Source organism: Nicotiana attenuata, chromosome 6, assembly GCF_001879085.1.
Source record: "Nicotiana attenuata strain UT chromosome 6, NIATTr2, whole genome shotgun sequence".
NCBI classification, from domain to species: Eukaryota; Viridiplantae; Streptophyta; class Magnoliopsida; order Solanales; family Solanaceae; genus Nicotiana; species Nicotiana attenuata.
Genome location: NC_031994.1, coordinates 59,406,436 through 59,421,372, shown reverse-complemented (window position 1 = coordinate 59,421,372; position 14,937 = coordinate 59,406,436). Strand labels below are relative to the sequence as shown.

At 35.3% G+C, this 14,937-nt stretch overlaps 1 protein-coding gene across 2 annotated transcripts; it reads left to right on the top strand.

Moving 5' to 3' along the window:
- Positions 5,098-14,455, top strand: LOC109227064 (EH domain-containing protein 1). 2 transcript variants are annotated; one of them, XM_019392065.1, is made up of 16 exons: positions 5,098-5,272; positions 5,361-5,440; positions 10,026-10,094; positions 10,181-10,238; positions 10,416-10,471; positions 10,551-10,587; positions 10,695-10,759; positions 11,232-11,345; positions 11,505-11,607; positions 11,695-11,744; positions 12,222-12,350; positions 12,459-12,710; positions 12,802-12,881; positions 13,487-13,613; positions 13,716-13,859; positions 14,025-14,455. In XM_019392065.1, exons 1-16 carry the CDS (start codon positions 5,188-5,190, stop codon positions 14,208-14,210), a joined length of 1,635 nt encoding a protein of 544 aa, XP_019247610.1. In that variant the 5' UTR covers positions 5,098-5,187; the 3' UTR covers positions 14,211-14,455. The 2 variants fall into 2 exon arrangements, with proteins under 2 accessions (XP_019247610.1, XP_019247609.1); XM_019392064.1 differs by having other exon boundaries at positions 5,099-5,272; positions 10,548-10,587.

Sequence of the window (14,937 nt, the reverse complement as noted above, 5' to 3'; positions counted from 1 at the left end):
AAAAATTAAATGATTTTCATCTATCCTTTCTATTTGAAGGCGATTTCAAACTAAATATTTTTATATTCAAAAGTAACTTTAAAAAATATAGCTTGTTAAACCTCAAAAGTTAATTAACTAAACACCAACAAATAATAATTTTAATATAATTGCAATGTTGGGCCCGTATACGGGCCTTTCCTCATCTAATAATAATAATAAGAGCAAATGATATAACTCATTCTTTTTCTTTTCCTTTTGTCATAAGGAGAAGCAAAGGTTTCTACTTTAGTTCGAAATTTTCCTCTCTCTAAACATCCGCTTTTCCATAACTATTCTAACCTATCAAACCCTCAATCCATGGAAGAATCATTGAAAATTGAACTCACAGACAAAGAAAAAGACCAATTAAATCGTAGCATCGACAAACCTAAAGAAGCTATAGACAAAAGTAAAGAAAACAATACTCAACCTCTGAACCCACTCAAAAGCAAGGTAAGTTTTCGCGACACACTTTCCCTACCCCTTATTCCTCCAATCAACGCCAACCTAGTAGCTGATTTCCTTAAAAAAACTAACCATAGATGACGAAAACTCAAACCCCTCTAATCATCCCCTTTTTATCCCAATTTCCTCAAATGATAAACTAAGACTCTACAACCCCTAGCACCAAGCCATTATCATTAAACTCTTAGGAAAAAAAATGTCTTACACAAATCTCGAACTTAAACTAAACTTACTCTGGCAACTAGATGAATCCCTTCAATTAATAGATTTAGGATATGAATATTATCTAATCAAATTCCAGAGCATTGAAAATTTTAATAAAATACTCCAAAATGGACCTTAGTTTATAGGATCTCAATACCTCACTATATGACAATGGGAACCCAAATTCAACCTAGCCCTAGCTCACACAAACTATGCAACTGTGTGGATCAGTCTACAAGAATTACCCACTGAATACTACGATATGCAAATCCTCAAAAAAATAGCTGCTTTTATAGGAACGCTCATAAAAATTGACATATGCACAGTTCATACATCCAAAGGCCATTATGCCAGACTTTGTATTTTAGCACCACTAGATAAAACTCTCCCATCCGAAATTCTCCTTGGTACACACACTCAACCAATTTACTATGAAGACTCAACTATAATCCGTACCAAATGTGGATGCTTAAGGCATAACCTTCACTATTGTCCAATCTTTTCAACCCCCTCCACTTCGAAACAAATAGAAGAAAACCCGAACACATCCTCCAGTGAAGATGGCCAACATAACCAATGGAAAACAGTTACCTATATAAAGAACAAAAAATTTGCTAACACTAAGGACAAACAATCTACCCAAACTACCTTCCATAACCAAAATCACCCTCAGCAACCTAACCCCCTAACAAAAATCCTATGGACCCACTGACCCCACACGATTCCATAAAACCAACCAATAACATCACACTACAAAACCAATTTGAACTTCCAATTCCTATCTCTACACTGGACCCACCCCATACAAAAAACAATACCACACATGACAACCCTATACCACCTATAACACAATCAATTAACCCTACCCCTAACACGTCCAAACCATCATCATCACCCCCCCTCCCCCCCCCCCCCAATGCTCAACACCACGCCTATAGTAAACCTAGGAGAGGAAAAGGAAAATCAACACTTTAGATCACCACCCCTACACCCTCTAATTCGTAAAACAATGTCCAAACGCTTACTTCCAAAACACAATCCCAACAAAAAATAAACTAGAATAGCCAATTATAATGATTCCTACTCTCAACTCCAGAAATCAAACATGCACATGCATGAATACTGTTCACAAAAGGCCAAAGAAACCCTAAATACAACTATATCACTACAAACATTCATATCTCCTACTACAACACTTAAACCCCAAATCACACAAACTACACCTCAATCATCACTTCAACTAACACACACTTCTGCCTCACCATCATTTCATCCCAAAGAAACCCCATCCAACAGTATTCCTAAACCTTCAACTTCATTACCACACGACAAGCATTGCATGCAAACTTGCCAAATCCCTCAACCAATAACAATGGCCTCTATTTATAGCCAATCATTGAAAACCCATCCATCTCAACCCCAAAAGATTCTTCAAATACACCTAACAAATCAATCCATTAACACAACTCAAGAACCAACTTCTAATACCTACTCCAAAATCAATAACCACCATGCATCGTTTAAACAATCACAGGAACCATCACAACAATACCAGCATCAGAGGTACATCAACAATGTCCAGATCAATCACTACCACCACCTCCTCCCCCCCCCCCTCTCCTCCACCCCCACCTCACTTAATCATCCAGCACCAACCCAACCATGCACAACAGAGGCCAATATTACACCCCAGACTCCCACTCATACACCAACATCCAACTATTCCACCACAACAAATACCACCACCACATCATCTTCCACCAATAGACCTACAACTACTACAAAATCATGTCACACTCCTTTTGGAAACATCAGAAGAGATGGCCTTCACAGTGCAAAAGGGAATTCCAAACCAAGCACAACAAGACCAAGTCTTGAACCTGATCCATCAACAAGATATCACCCCTTGACAAATGCAGGACATCATCAATCAATATCAACAATGGCAAGCACAGGCACTTCGTCACCTCACCTTCTGGAATACACCCCCGCAGATCAACTCCTCGCATGGTTACTCCCTCAACAACCAGTAGCAACTGTTCAAACTCTAGTGTCAGCACAGATGCAACACCAAGTGATCGACAACCACATTACCAACTCTCCATCTACTTCTCCACAGTAGGAGAATCAACATTAAGCAGAAGAAGGCAACAACCTGCCGGAGACCTTCATGGAATCAATGATTTTGAACGACTTTCTGACGATCTCCATGTCAGAAAATATAGAAAAAAATACCTTATTTTCATCCCTCCAAACCTCCAGAAAGCTTCCTTGAACATACGCCTAGACCCCTTATCCTTGGAAGAGAAGTATGTGATTCTCATGATTCCAACCCTACAAGACAATCTTTTACCAGTAGCTCTTTACAATCCTCTACACCTGCTAATGCATTTAGAACTCTCTAGCTCCGGAAAGGAGCACCCCACATCATGAAGATTTAATGAAGATAATGATTTGAAATTGCTGGGGAGCTCACAATCAAGAATTCCGCTGGAACCTCAGATTCTTGCTTACATGGAATAATCGTTCCATCCTATGCCTTACAGAAACAAAGATGGCAGACCACACTGATCTCCTCATGGAATTCAACTACACTGATTTAATCCAAGTTGCAGCACAAGGTCATTCAGGAGGAATTGTACTTTTATGGCGAACTCATGATTTGGTTGTCAACCCAGTGGCAGTCACAAGCCAAGAGATACATGCTTCTATTGAGGTCAATGATCCAAGAACCCTACATCCAACAACTTAGCCATTTTGATGCCATTGACATCACTATTGTCAGGATTCTGTATTTTGAAGAACCCCCCCCCCCTTGTTTTTACTTTCATGTATTTAGATTTTGATGTAACTGGTTGTAGCAACTTACATTTAATCACCCCTTGTAATCTCGTACTTAACTTATTAATGCAATCCTCCGTTTCAGCAAAAAAAAAAGGGTTTCTACTTTAAAAAAATTCTTGCCAGCCAACTAATTAATAAAAATAGTTGATTTTACAATTTGTATCTTGATAAGACCTCCAACTTATTTGATATAACAATTATACTGCAAGTTGATTTATAACACAAGGTTTTTTTTCTCTCTTTCTGTTTGTTTTTTGGAGGGGTTGCAAGGGAAAGGGAAGGACATGGTCAAGGTGAGTATTTAATCTTACTTTAAGACGCAATATATAGAAATTCTACATTTAAACATTACTTTAGGTCCCATTTGGCATTTGGATTACAAGAAGGGTACGTGAGTTTTATTTTGGAAATAATGTCCCAGAATAGTTCTAACTTACCGACCTCTTGCCATTAATCATACATTTATTAAAACTAGCCATACACATATGAAAATTAAACAACTCAAATAAATAAGGTTCTTTCTCTCCAAGAATCACACACAAAGATCTCCTTCCATATTTTTAAGCGTGATTAGCAACATTATATGCATGACGGAAAAAAAATTACGTGGAAGAGGTAGCAAATAAGGAAATGAAATACAAAAAAATTATATATATGAAATTCCAAAAAGCTAAGCAAAAAAGCGGTTTTTTTCAATGGGTATGGTTGAGATTCATTGAAAACATATAGACGAGCTAATATAGAAAATTTGAGGAAGATTGGAGGTGATTTGGACTGATTTACTATCAAAATTCATAGTTAAAATCGAGTTCAAAAAATTCTTTTGCGACACATGTATCAAACATGTATCACACATGTATCTCACACGCAGATATACATGGATATACATGTGATACACATTTGATACAAATATGATACATGTGTGATACGCATATCATTTTTTTCATGTTCATCTTCTACTTCGAATTTTCAATTCAAACCACCTCAAAACTCCACCAAATCATCTCAAAACTGGGATTCAAGCTCTTTAAGATGTACCCAGTCTATTCTAATAACACCTACTAAAAAGAAAGCAAAAATTTAATCTTTTTTTGGCTACAAATACCTAATTGGCTACTATTAATAATATTTTATGAATTGACCAATTTTTGTAATAAGCTACTTATAAATGGACATAGCTGTATTTTCCCTTTTATTTTCTTTATGTCATTGTGTATCTGGATTTAATTTTTAAAAATTAGTTTTGCGTGTCTTTTTTTTTCTTTCAAATTTTGTATCTGCTGAACAATGAAAACAAAAGTCAAAACAAACATTTAAACACATACAATGATTTCTAAAAAATATTCATTTTACATTATAATAATTTTTACATCATTACTATAATTTAACCTGTTATAATATATTATTATTTACTAATAATAAATTTTTATTAAGTAACGTTAATATTATTACTTTTAAAATTATATGACCGTGTTAATATTTTTTAACATAAAACTTAAACTCTTTCTAAAAATACAGACATGCTACCCTATATTTATAACTAAATTATATCTTCAAAAAAGAAAAAAAGGAAAAGAGAAATAGAAACATAAAAATCGGAACCTAAAAGAAGGGCGCTGATATAGGAGGCTTTTTTGAAAAGCCATAGAAGAAATGGAGTTTGATACTTCTCCGATTAATCGCTGCTCCAAAGAGCATGAGAAAATCTATCAACAGTGGTTTAGCTTAGCCGATTCAGGTATTTTTCCCTTTTCCTCATTTTCTATCCATGGGATCCGACTCACGAATTTTATGCTGAAAACGCGAATTTGGGTATTTTTTATCAGATGGAGATGGACGTCTCACTGGAGGCGATGCCATTAAGTTCTTTGCCTTGTCCAATTTGCCACGCCAGGAACTCAAGCAGGTCTCTTTTCTTTCCTACTTTGTTTGAACCCGATTTCTCGTTCCTTTTTTATTTACTCCCTCTCTTCCAATTTATGTAACATAGTTTGAATCATTGAATCTTGTCATCTTAAACATGTCATATCATTTGTGTGTATAAAAAACATTTGAAAGTTGTGGCCTTAAATATTTATCATTAGGGGTACAATGGAAATGCATATTGTTTTCAAATATAGAATAAGGAAATAGTGTCACATAAATTTGAACAGATGGATTAATTTTTTGGGGTTCTGACATAGTTACCCACAAAAACAGAACTATTTATCCTTGTCTACCCATTTGTTTTTCTAACCATATACTAATTACATTTCCTACCCATAATAGTTTTTGTGGGGAATCTTTTCTTTATTCTCCAATTCTTTTTTTTATTTCTATGCTTCTTTTCTTCTTTTTTTTTTCTTTTCTCCTTTTCTTTTTTCTCGTTTTCTTCTTATTTTTTCTTTTTTTCTTTTCTAATTTCATTTAACTTCTTTTTTTTTAATTCTTTTTCTCTTCATAATCTAATTTCATTTACTGTTTCACTATTTTTATTATTCTTTTTTTATACAATAAGAAAAAATAACTGATATAGTAAATATTTGTTCACCTTTTTTTAATATAACTAGTACAATATACCTTTTGTTTTTTTTCTTTCTCATTTATTAAATTCAATTATTAAACTAAAATAATATTAGTTGTCACTTGATCTAATTCACTGAATATCACATTGATTGTTGCTGAGCACCATAAATTACATAATCAGATTCTAAGAATCAACACGTGATTGCCATGCAAACCTTGATCTCCTTCCCTATAAATATCAGTACACACTCTACCATTAGTAGTAATACAACCAGTTATAGAGCAAGAAAACATAATCTACGGCAACCAAATCTCCATATATACTAGTTAGAATAAAAATGACAATAAAATATTGAAAAATGCAACAAAAGTATAAGTAGCAAAAAAGACTTCTAGTACCATGTGATACCAATATGGTATATATGTATACCAACAGAGCATATGATTTCTCTAGAATATTGCTACAACTATCTGCGACTATACTACTGTACCAAAACATTAAAGGACGCAATAAAAGTATGAGAAAATTACATGCTCGTATTGCAAGCTAAATATTCACAAAACAACTTGCTCATTTTGTATACTAAGAAGTTATATAGTTGTATGGTGTCGTTCAATACAAGTTGCCTATAACTATAAAAACTATTACATAATACACATAATTTATGTCCATCGGCACACAAAAATTCCAGCATTGCAACTCATGTTCATATAAATAATTTCATAATAGAATTCACTTAAGATGCAGCTAAAACAACCAAAACGATGTTCAACTACCATATGATACCAATATGGCATATAACTATACCAACATGGTATACAGTTTTACTAGTTAATTCCCGGCAACTATATGACTATACTACTATTACATAACACACATGCATAAAGAGAAAAATAAAAAAATAGTGTACCACATATTAATATAATAAGGTATTTCAAGATATTGTACTATATTACTATTATTAAAAGAAAATCAAATATTGTACCAATTAAATGCAGCTAATACAACCAAAAAATGATTCAACTAGCATATGATACCAATATAGTATATAGCTATACTAATAGGGTATATAGTTGGAATGAATTGTATACTAAAATGATATATTTGTATACTATTTGGGTATACAATATAAATTCGTCTTCTTCTCTGGTTCAACTATATTTCAACCCAAATTTCTAAAATCTACTACAAAATCTCCACCAAATTGACTAAAACTTTAGCTACAACCTCTAATCAACTTTCCAAACAAACCCATACAGGATCATATCAAAATAATTAAAAACTCAAACAAACCAAGTTATGATTTCAAGCTTCAAGGTCCTTCAATGGTGGATTTAAATTTTTGTACAATAAATCTCCAAAAGCGAGCCAAACAGTGGAGAACTCTCCCCAGCCGAGTTTTCGCTGAGCGATATATCGGCCACCAGAGAATGAATCGCCAACATTCACCGCATGGTATCCTCCTTTCCGGCAAGAATCGAATCCCTCATCTTCATCCTCCGAGGCCGACAACGATGATGAGCAAGACATTATGCTTTAAGACTGAATCAAACAATCCTGATCTGAAAATTCTAATAGAATGTTCTCTTCTTTTATGAAATTTGATTATTTTCCGATTTAATTTCGAGTATATCAAATCAATAGTATAGCTTTGTGGATTTGGAGGAAAACAAAAAGGCTGATAGAAAAGCAAAAAGAAACGAGACAGTGCGTTAATGGGGGAACATATGTGGCCTCTAATACAAGTCTCCCTCAGTTCTTGGTTGCATAAAGCATCATTGGAATTAGCGGGTAAATAGTTTGGGCCGCATGGGTAGGAGTAGTAAATAGTTTGGGCCTGGGCATTAAAGGGTAAATAGTTTGGAATTAATGGGTATAAAGTGAGATTTTCTCTAATTTTTTTGATAACAGTGTCGAGCTAAAGTACACTGACTAATAATAGGTTACCTGTTGCTGCTTTTCTCTCGACAGATATAGAATAAACTCTGCCCCAAAAGCTTAAGCAAATGGGAAAATTAATTCTTTTGCTTACTCCTTTCTGCCAAACAAATTTAGGGAGATAGAGAACACCAAAGTTTAGCGTGTTTTCACATTCTGTTCCATCCACCTTTCATTCTTTTGCTGGTGCAGAGAATGGCTTAGAGTGATAGTTTTTGATACTCGAGTATGGCCCACTAGTTGTAGTCCCTTCAAAAGCCAGGTTTTACATGTTTCGATTCTTATAAATTTTAGACTGATGTTCTCTGGATGATTTGTCGTTACCTAATCTTCTATCCTGAATGGTAACCATACAATAATAAACTTGACTAAGGCCTTATTAATCTTTAATGTTCAGAGTGGAGGATAAGTTCTTAAAGTAGAGTGCTTCTAATTGATCATGTTGTAAACACCAGGATTTCTGTTCTTCTCTCTTCAGTTTAGTAACTGACTCAATCCGTGTAAAGCATTTACCATAATTGAATGATGTCAACCAGATTACAAGCTGCCTTTTCATGCAACTTCCTGTTTCTGATCCTTGATGGCAGTTTACGTTGCGTGCTTGATTGGGGCTAATGACACTTTTATGTCTGAAAGTAGACGTGGAGTAAGTCTTTTAGCATTGTGTTTATGTCTGAAACTGGATTTGAAGTAGGTCTTAGAGCATTTTGTTCTCTGATCCTTAGGTGATGTCATTGCGTGAATGTATATCTGGTATTTTTGTTCAGTTACCATTGAGACCAAATCCATTCCACTATTCCGTTGCACCGCGTCATCCAGATTTTCTGTGATTCTATAGTAGGAATTCCACACAAAGTGAAAGCCATTAGAATGCTTAAACCAACAATGTTATATTAGAGTGATTCTATCTGTACGGTGACACATATGCACAAGATGAGCGTCTTAAATGCAAATATTAAAATGGATGTGTAGTCATACAAGATTAGACAAGATTAAAAAATGATCACATCTAACAAAGATACAAGTAGAATGCATAAAGGCTGAATGAGAGAAGGTTGCATGAAATGATTTGACCATATCCTACGTAGACTCGACATGAAACATATAGGTGCACTATGATGACTGGAGTTGATAAAATGGATGAAGTAGAGATAAAATCACATTAAAGGAAGTTATCTCAAAAGCCATACAATCTGCGAAACAGTATTGATATAGCTAAGAGCAGAACATAAAAAGAGCAAAGGATCCTAATAGGTGATATAAACTACTCAAGATTTGAACAAGTTGTTATTGTCCGCTTACGTTAGTCGACCGCAACTACTTTGAAATTGAAGAATAATTGATTGATTGATATTTTGACTAATTGGGCTTGGGATGCTGAACTTGAGCGTTGTGCTTTGACATCTGATTTTTCATAGTGGTGAACCTCTTGCACTGTAGATGGTGGAAAGTATTTGTGTGAATTTCATCTTTACAACTAATGAGAGTAACTCCAATCTGAAAGGCGAATGGAGGATGAAACACATGGATAAGCTGGTCCTGTTAAGTGGGTAATTCTGTTTATTGGACCCCTTCTCTAATCATTTGCAATTCATGTTAGCATTAACGATGAATAGTGAACAGAACTAACCAGTGGATAAAGTGTGTATAATTTGGCAAGCACAGTGATAAATGGAACTAAATTTGGATGTGACAAGCCCAAAATAATTGGATGGCAAAGTAAACCCTCCTCCCTTCTCTTACACCAACAAAACGAACAGATGCTTGCTCTTTTTATTGCTTTTAGAGTGTTATGCGGATTATGCCAAATATCCACGGACTATTTGCAGTAGTATTGTATTTTTGACTTCCGTACTGTCCTTTATTTGTCAGATGTCCACCCCGTGATACTAAGTTTTATAACGTGTCAGTTTCCACCTAGTACTACTATGATTATGCATTTAATAGCTATTACTAAATCAGATTTATCCATTCTTTTGTGCCAGTTTTGGTGAATTCTTGTATACTAGCTATTTTTATTTCAATAATTTCTTTTTCTTTTCCTAAGGTGTGGGCGATTGCAGATTCCAAACGGCAAGGCTTTCTTGGTTTTAGAGAGTTTATTACTTCAATGCAGGTACTAGTTTATTATGGAGTCGCATTTCAACCTGGTATTTTATTTTAATCCAGCGAAGACTCAAATTCCTTTTTTTTTAAATATAGTTGGTCTCTTTGGCTCAAGCTGGCCATCCAGTAACCAGTGATCTCTTAAATGCTGAAGGTAACTACGACACTTTATAACTTTTTGATTCAAACTGTAAGCTAGCAACGCCAGTTCTCCACAATGCGATCTCTGGCAAACTAGTTGATCCATTTCAATGCCCTGTATTCACTTTCTTTTGCTGTAGCATTGTGTCATATCCTAATCTCATAATTAGAACAATTATAATCATGGCAGTTAACTTTGAAAATTTGCAACCCCCTACCTTGGAAGGTCTTGATGTACTTCAAGCTGTAAGTATGCTAGATGTACTTTTTGCATTAGTTTTCATTAACTGTGGGGCTGTTAACTTATATCTTTATAATACAGAAGAAAAAGCGCACGCCTAAAAGTGAACCTGAACAGAATGGTAATTTTGCTTGTCATATTCTTATATCTTCGTTCTTAGTAATTCTTGGGAAATTGAGAAGGGAGTTAGATAGATCTCCGTGTCTAACTAATTGGATTACAAAGCAGGCAATCCTACAGCGCAATCTTCCGTTACAGCTAATTGGTTTTCATCATCAACATCTGTAAAGAAGGTGAGTGTGGTTACTCTTCTACTTTATTTATAAGCTCTCAGACATCATGCAACATGGAATACCTGCCACTCGCTCTATCCATCCCAAATTATATGACAGATGTACGAAAAATGTTCTTATTGGGACTTCTTAAAATGATTGACACACTTCTTATGTAATACTTTATTTTCACAAGTTACTCATATAAATTCATTTAGCTATCTCAAATTTAAATCATATCAAATGTTCTCCCTTCAAGTCAATTTGTTAATAAGCATCTTTTATCCTTATCCATTATTCATTAATGAGACAGTTGTTCAATTGATGTTGTGAACCAATTGTTGAAATGTACATTCCTTATCTTATCAAAAGAGAAAATGTACTTTTCTTTAACTCCCCCTAATACATCCTGTAGCACATCATTTGCGTGTTTATTGCTAAATTTTCTATGTTTGCTCTTAAATGAGGCTTGGTTCTTTTTATCAACCCTCAGGTCTCTTTAACCTCTGTCACATCCATAATCGATGGACTGAAGAAGTTATACATCCAAAAACTAAAGCCTCTGGAAGTCGCATATCGCTTTAATGATTTCGTCTCTCCATTCTTGGTAGGTGGTTTATTTCATATTTGTTGTGCTTATTTTCAAGAAAAAGAAGAACTTCTCGCTTATATGTCTTCCATTCAACCATGGTTTCTTTTGTACTGATTTATGGAAAAGTGACACAGAAGCCACTAAATGTTTCCTTAATGTGCTTTTTGTTGGTAGACAAATAGTGATTTTGATGCCAAACCAATGGTGATGCTTTTGGGTCAATACTCAACCGGAAAAACAACATTCATTAAGCATTTACTTAGAACTAGCTATCCAGGTTAGCTAAGTTCTTTATTCTTGTGTATATGCTCTTGTTTGTGCATTCATAGCTTCGTGTTGATAGTTTGCTCCTTGTTGTCTATAGGTGCTCATATCGGGCCAGAGCCTACCACAGACAGATTTGTGGTTGTCATGGTATTTTCATTTAACTTTATTTGACAGATTTGTCGATTTCATGGTATTTCACTTTTCTTTTTTTTCTGCTCACCATTGTTGTCACTTGTTTACTGTCCTTTTTGGATTATGTTGCTGAACAAAAAGAGAACTTATGCTTTCTCCCTGAGTTGAATGCCTTTCTTTCCATTTGAAATTGTGCCAAAAATAGTGTGCACTAACTTGACAAAGATGGCTTTTCAATTTATTATGGTTATCTGATTGCGGATATATCTTTTAACCTTTCTGTCCTAGGCTCCTAGCACATATTTCTATTATCATATAAATGAGTTCTCAGAGAATATTTTGCCACAGTTTTTTTAGTTATAAACCAAGACATTTAGTTGGAAAGGAGAAGGCTATACCAATGCATGCATGTTTGTTAATGGCTTTCTCAAATATGATTGTTATGCTAAATCTTTTGTTGGATTGGTGTTCGGTTTTGACTGTATTATGCAGAATGGACCTGATGAAAGGAGTATTCCGGGAAACACAATTGCTGTTCAGGCAGATATGCCATTTAGCGGTCTGACAACTTTTGGAACTGCTTTTTTGTCAAAATTTGAGTGTTCTCAAATGCCTCATCCTGTGAGTTACGCTTCTCCTTTGTCTCATAGATAAAATGATCAGAGCTTTCACAAAAAATCACGAAACTCCGGACATTTTTTCCCAACTTTTCCCTCTTTATTATGTTAGCTGTTGGAGCACATCACATTCGTGGATACTCCTGGAGTTCTATCTGGCGAAAAGCAACGAACGCAAAGGAGCTATGATTTTACTGGTGTGACGTCTTGGTTTGCTTCTAAGTGTGATCTCATTCTTCTTTTGTTTGATCCCCACAAACTTGATATAAGTGATGAATTCAAACGTGTGATTGCGTCTCTTCGAGGCCATGATGATAAGATACGGGTGGTTTTGAACAAGGCTGACCAAGTTGATACTCAACAAGTAAGGCATGAATTTATTTTGTCTAGTTTATGATTTCCACCTCTTTTTGGACTTCACTAGAATTTGATTTAATTGTTGATGTCAACTGCAGCTTATGAGGGTTTATGGAGCATTGATGTGGTCACTAGGGAAGGTCCTAAATACCCCTGAAGTTTCGCGTGTCTACATAGGGTATAATCTTCTTCTTCCTTTTTTTTTGCAATTAGTTCAGGTACTCTGCGCAACAAAATGTTATTAAGTTGCACGAACTAATAAATATTATTTTGGGAATTCAAATATCGCTGATTTGCTGGATGCGGTCACTATGTGTCAAAGCTGCATCTTATATCAGACTATTGCTAGTGGACATGAGATCTTGATCATCTAGCCCAACAGACTAGAGTGCGTTTTAGAGCTTTCGCCTGATAACACTGCCTCCGCCTCCAACAAGTAGGTTGGGTTTCGAGTTACTAGGGAGCAAAGTGCATAGAACCTAATCGGCTCCTGTACAGGGTGTCTTTTTAGTTTTTTATGGGGTTACCATGTCCCAGAAAAGAATCCACCTCATGTTTGAGATATACTCGACCTATCGGACGCGTGTTTTCCTCTCATGCTTGAGGCGTTGGTATAACATGCATACTCTGGAATCAGATATCTAATATGGATGTCATTTCCTATGTTGTTTGTATATATGCATAATGTTGAGTCTTCTACGGTGTAGCCTTATAGATATCGACGATTACAAACTTTCATCACTTTTTGGAGTTCCACAAAATGTCGTGTTTTGGCTTCTACAGATCATTCAATGACAAACCAATAAATGAGGCTGCTACAGGGCCAGTTGGAAAAGAACTTTTTGAAAAGGAGCAAGATGATCTTCTTACAGATTTGAAAAACATACCAAAAAAGGCTTGTGATCGTCGTGTAAGTTCACAGTCTACATTATAGAGTCATATTTTACTGCTCATATATTGTGCATCCAATTTGCTTGAAATAAGGATAATAAACTGGCTATATTTTGTGCAGATAAATGAGTTCGTAAAACGTGCTAGGGCTGCCAAGATACATTCTTATATTATCAGTCACCTGAAAAAGGAGATGCCTGCAATGATAGGCAAATCCAAGACGCAGCAAAAACTAATTGATAACTTGGAAGATCAATTTGTAAAGGTATCTGTCTCACGCTCTCTTTCTCTGTTGTGTGTCTCAAATCTACATACATATGTGCTCAGCATGCATGCGTGCTGAGCACCAAGAAGCAATTTCACAGTCTTCTGACATGATCATTTATGGAGCTTTAGTATTGTGTAACTAACATCCAACTCATCAAAACAGGTTCAAAAGGAACACCATCTGCCACCTGGGGATTTTCCTAATGTCGAACACTTCAGGGAAGTTCTGAGTGGTTATAACATTGATAAGTTTGAGAAGTTGAAGCCCAAATTGATACAATCCGTCGATGACATGCTTGGTTATGACATCCCTGAACTTCTCAAGAATTTCAGAAATCCTTATGATTGACGAGGCCCAGAGCTGTTGATATAGTATAGAGTCATTTCTGGCAGATCTGATGTTTATCCTCGTGTGTATCTTGTATTCTTATTCTTATGTTTACTCCCGCGTTGAGACCTGAGCTTAATAGTGAATAATGAAGCGATACTATCATTTGGCAGTTATAGTGGGTTGTAAATATGCATTAAGAATTTTACATCTGGGAGGAAGATCTTTATTCTTTGTGTTTGCATGTGTTTTAATTTTTGCCTTTATTTTTCTCGTTGGTTTCTTATTTGTTATTCTGTATTTCATGAAATATAGGCGACCAGGTTCCGTATCATGTACTAGCGACCTACGTTGGTGAATTGTTGTTTCTTTCAGCTAGTACGTGTTGTTCTTTTAGATTTTGTTAAGACCCCATAAAAAAAAACATATGTTGGGAAGTAATTGAAATTCCTCTAGATGAAGATGTCAGAAACAGAAGATGCCTGAGTTGCCAAGAGTAATCACAAGCTTTTCTACTAACACTAGTAAATACTTGGTGAAAATATGGAACTATCGAGCTCTAAGTTTGGCTGCTTCTTGTACAAAAGAATAATGAACGACTGAAGCACGAAAGCAACCAATGTGAAAGCATGAAAAGTTGAAAACTAAGCGACTGATGTTTAGAGATGAACCAATCTACTTTCCTGTAATCCAAATTTAGTTAATTCCTTACCCATGCTCGAGAGAGTGAGTTATGAATCGATAAGAA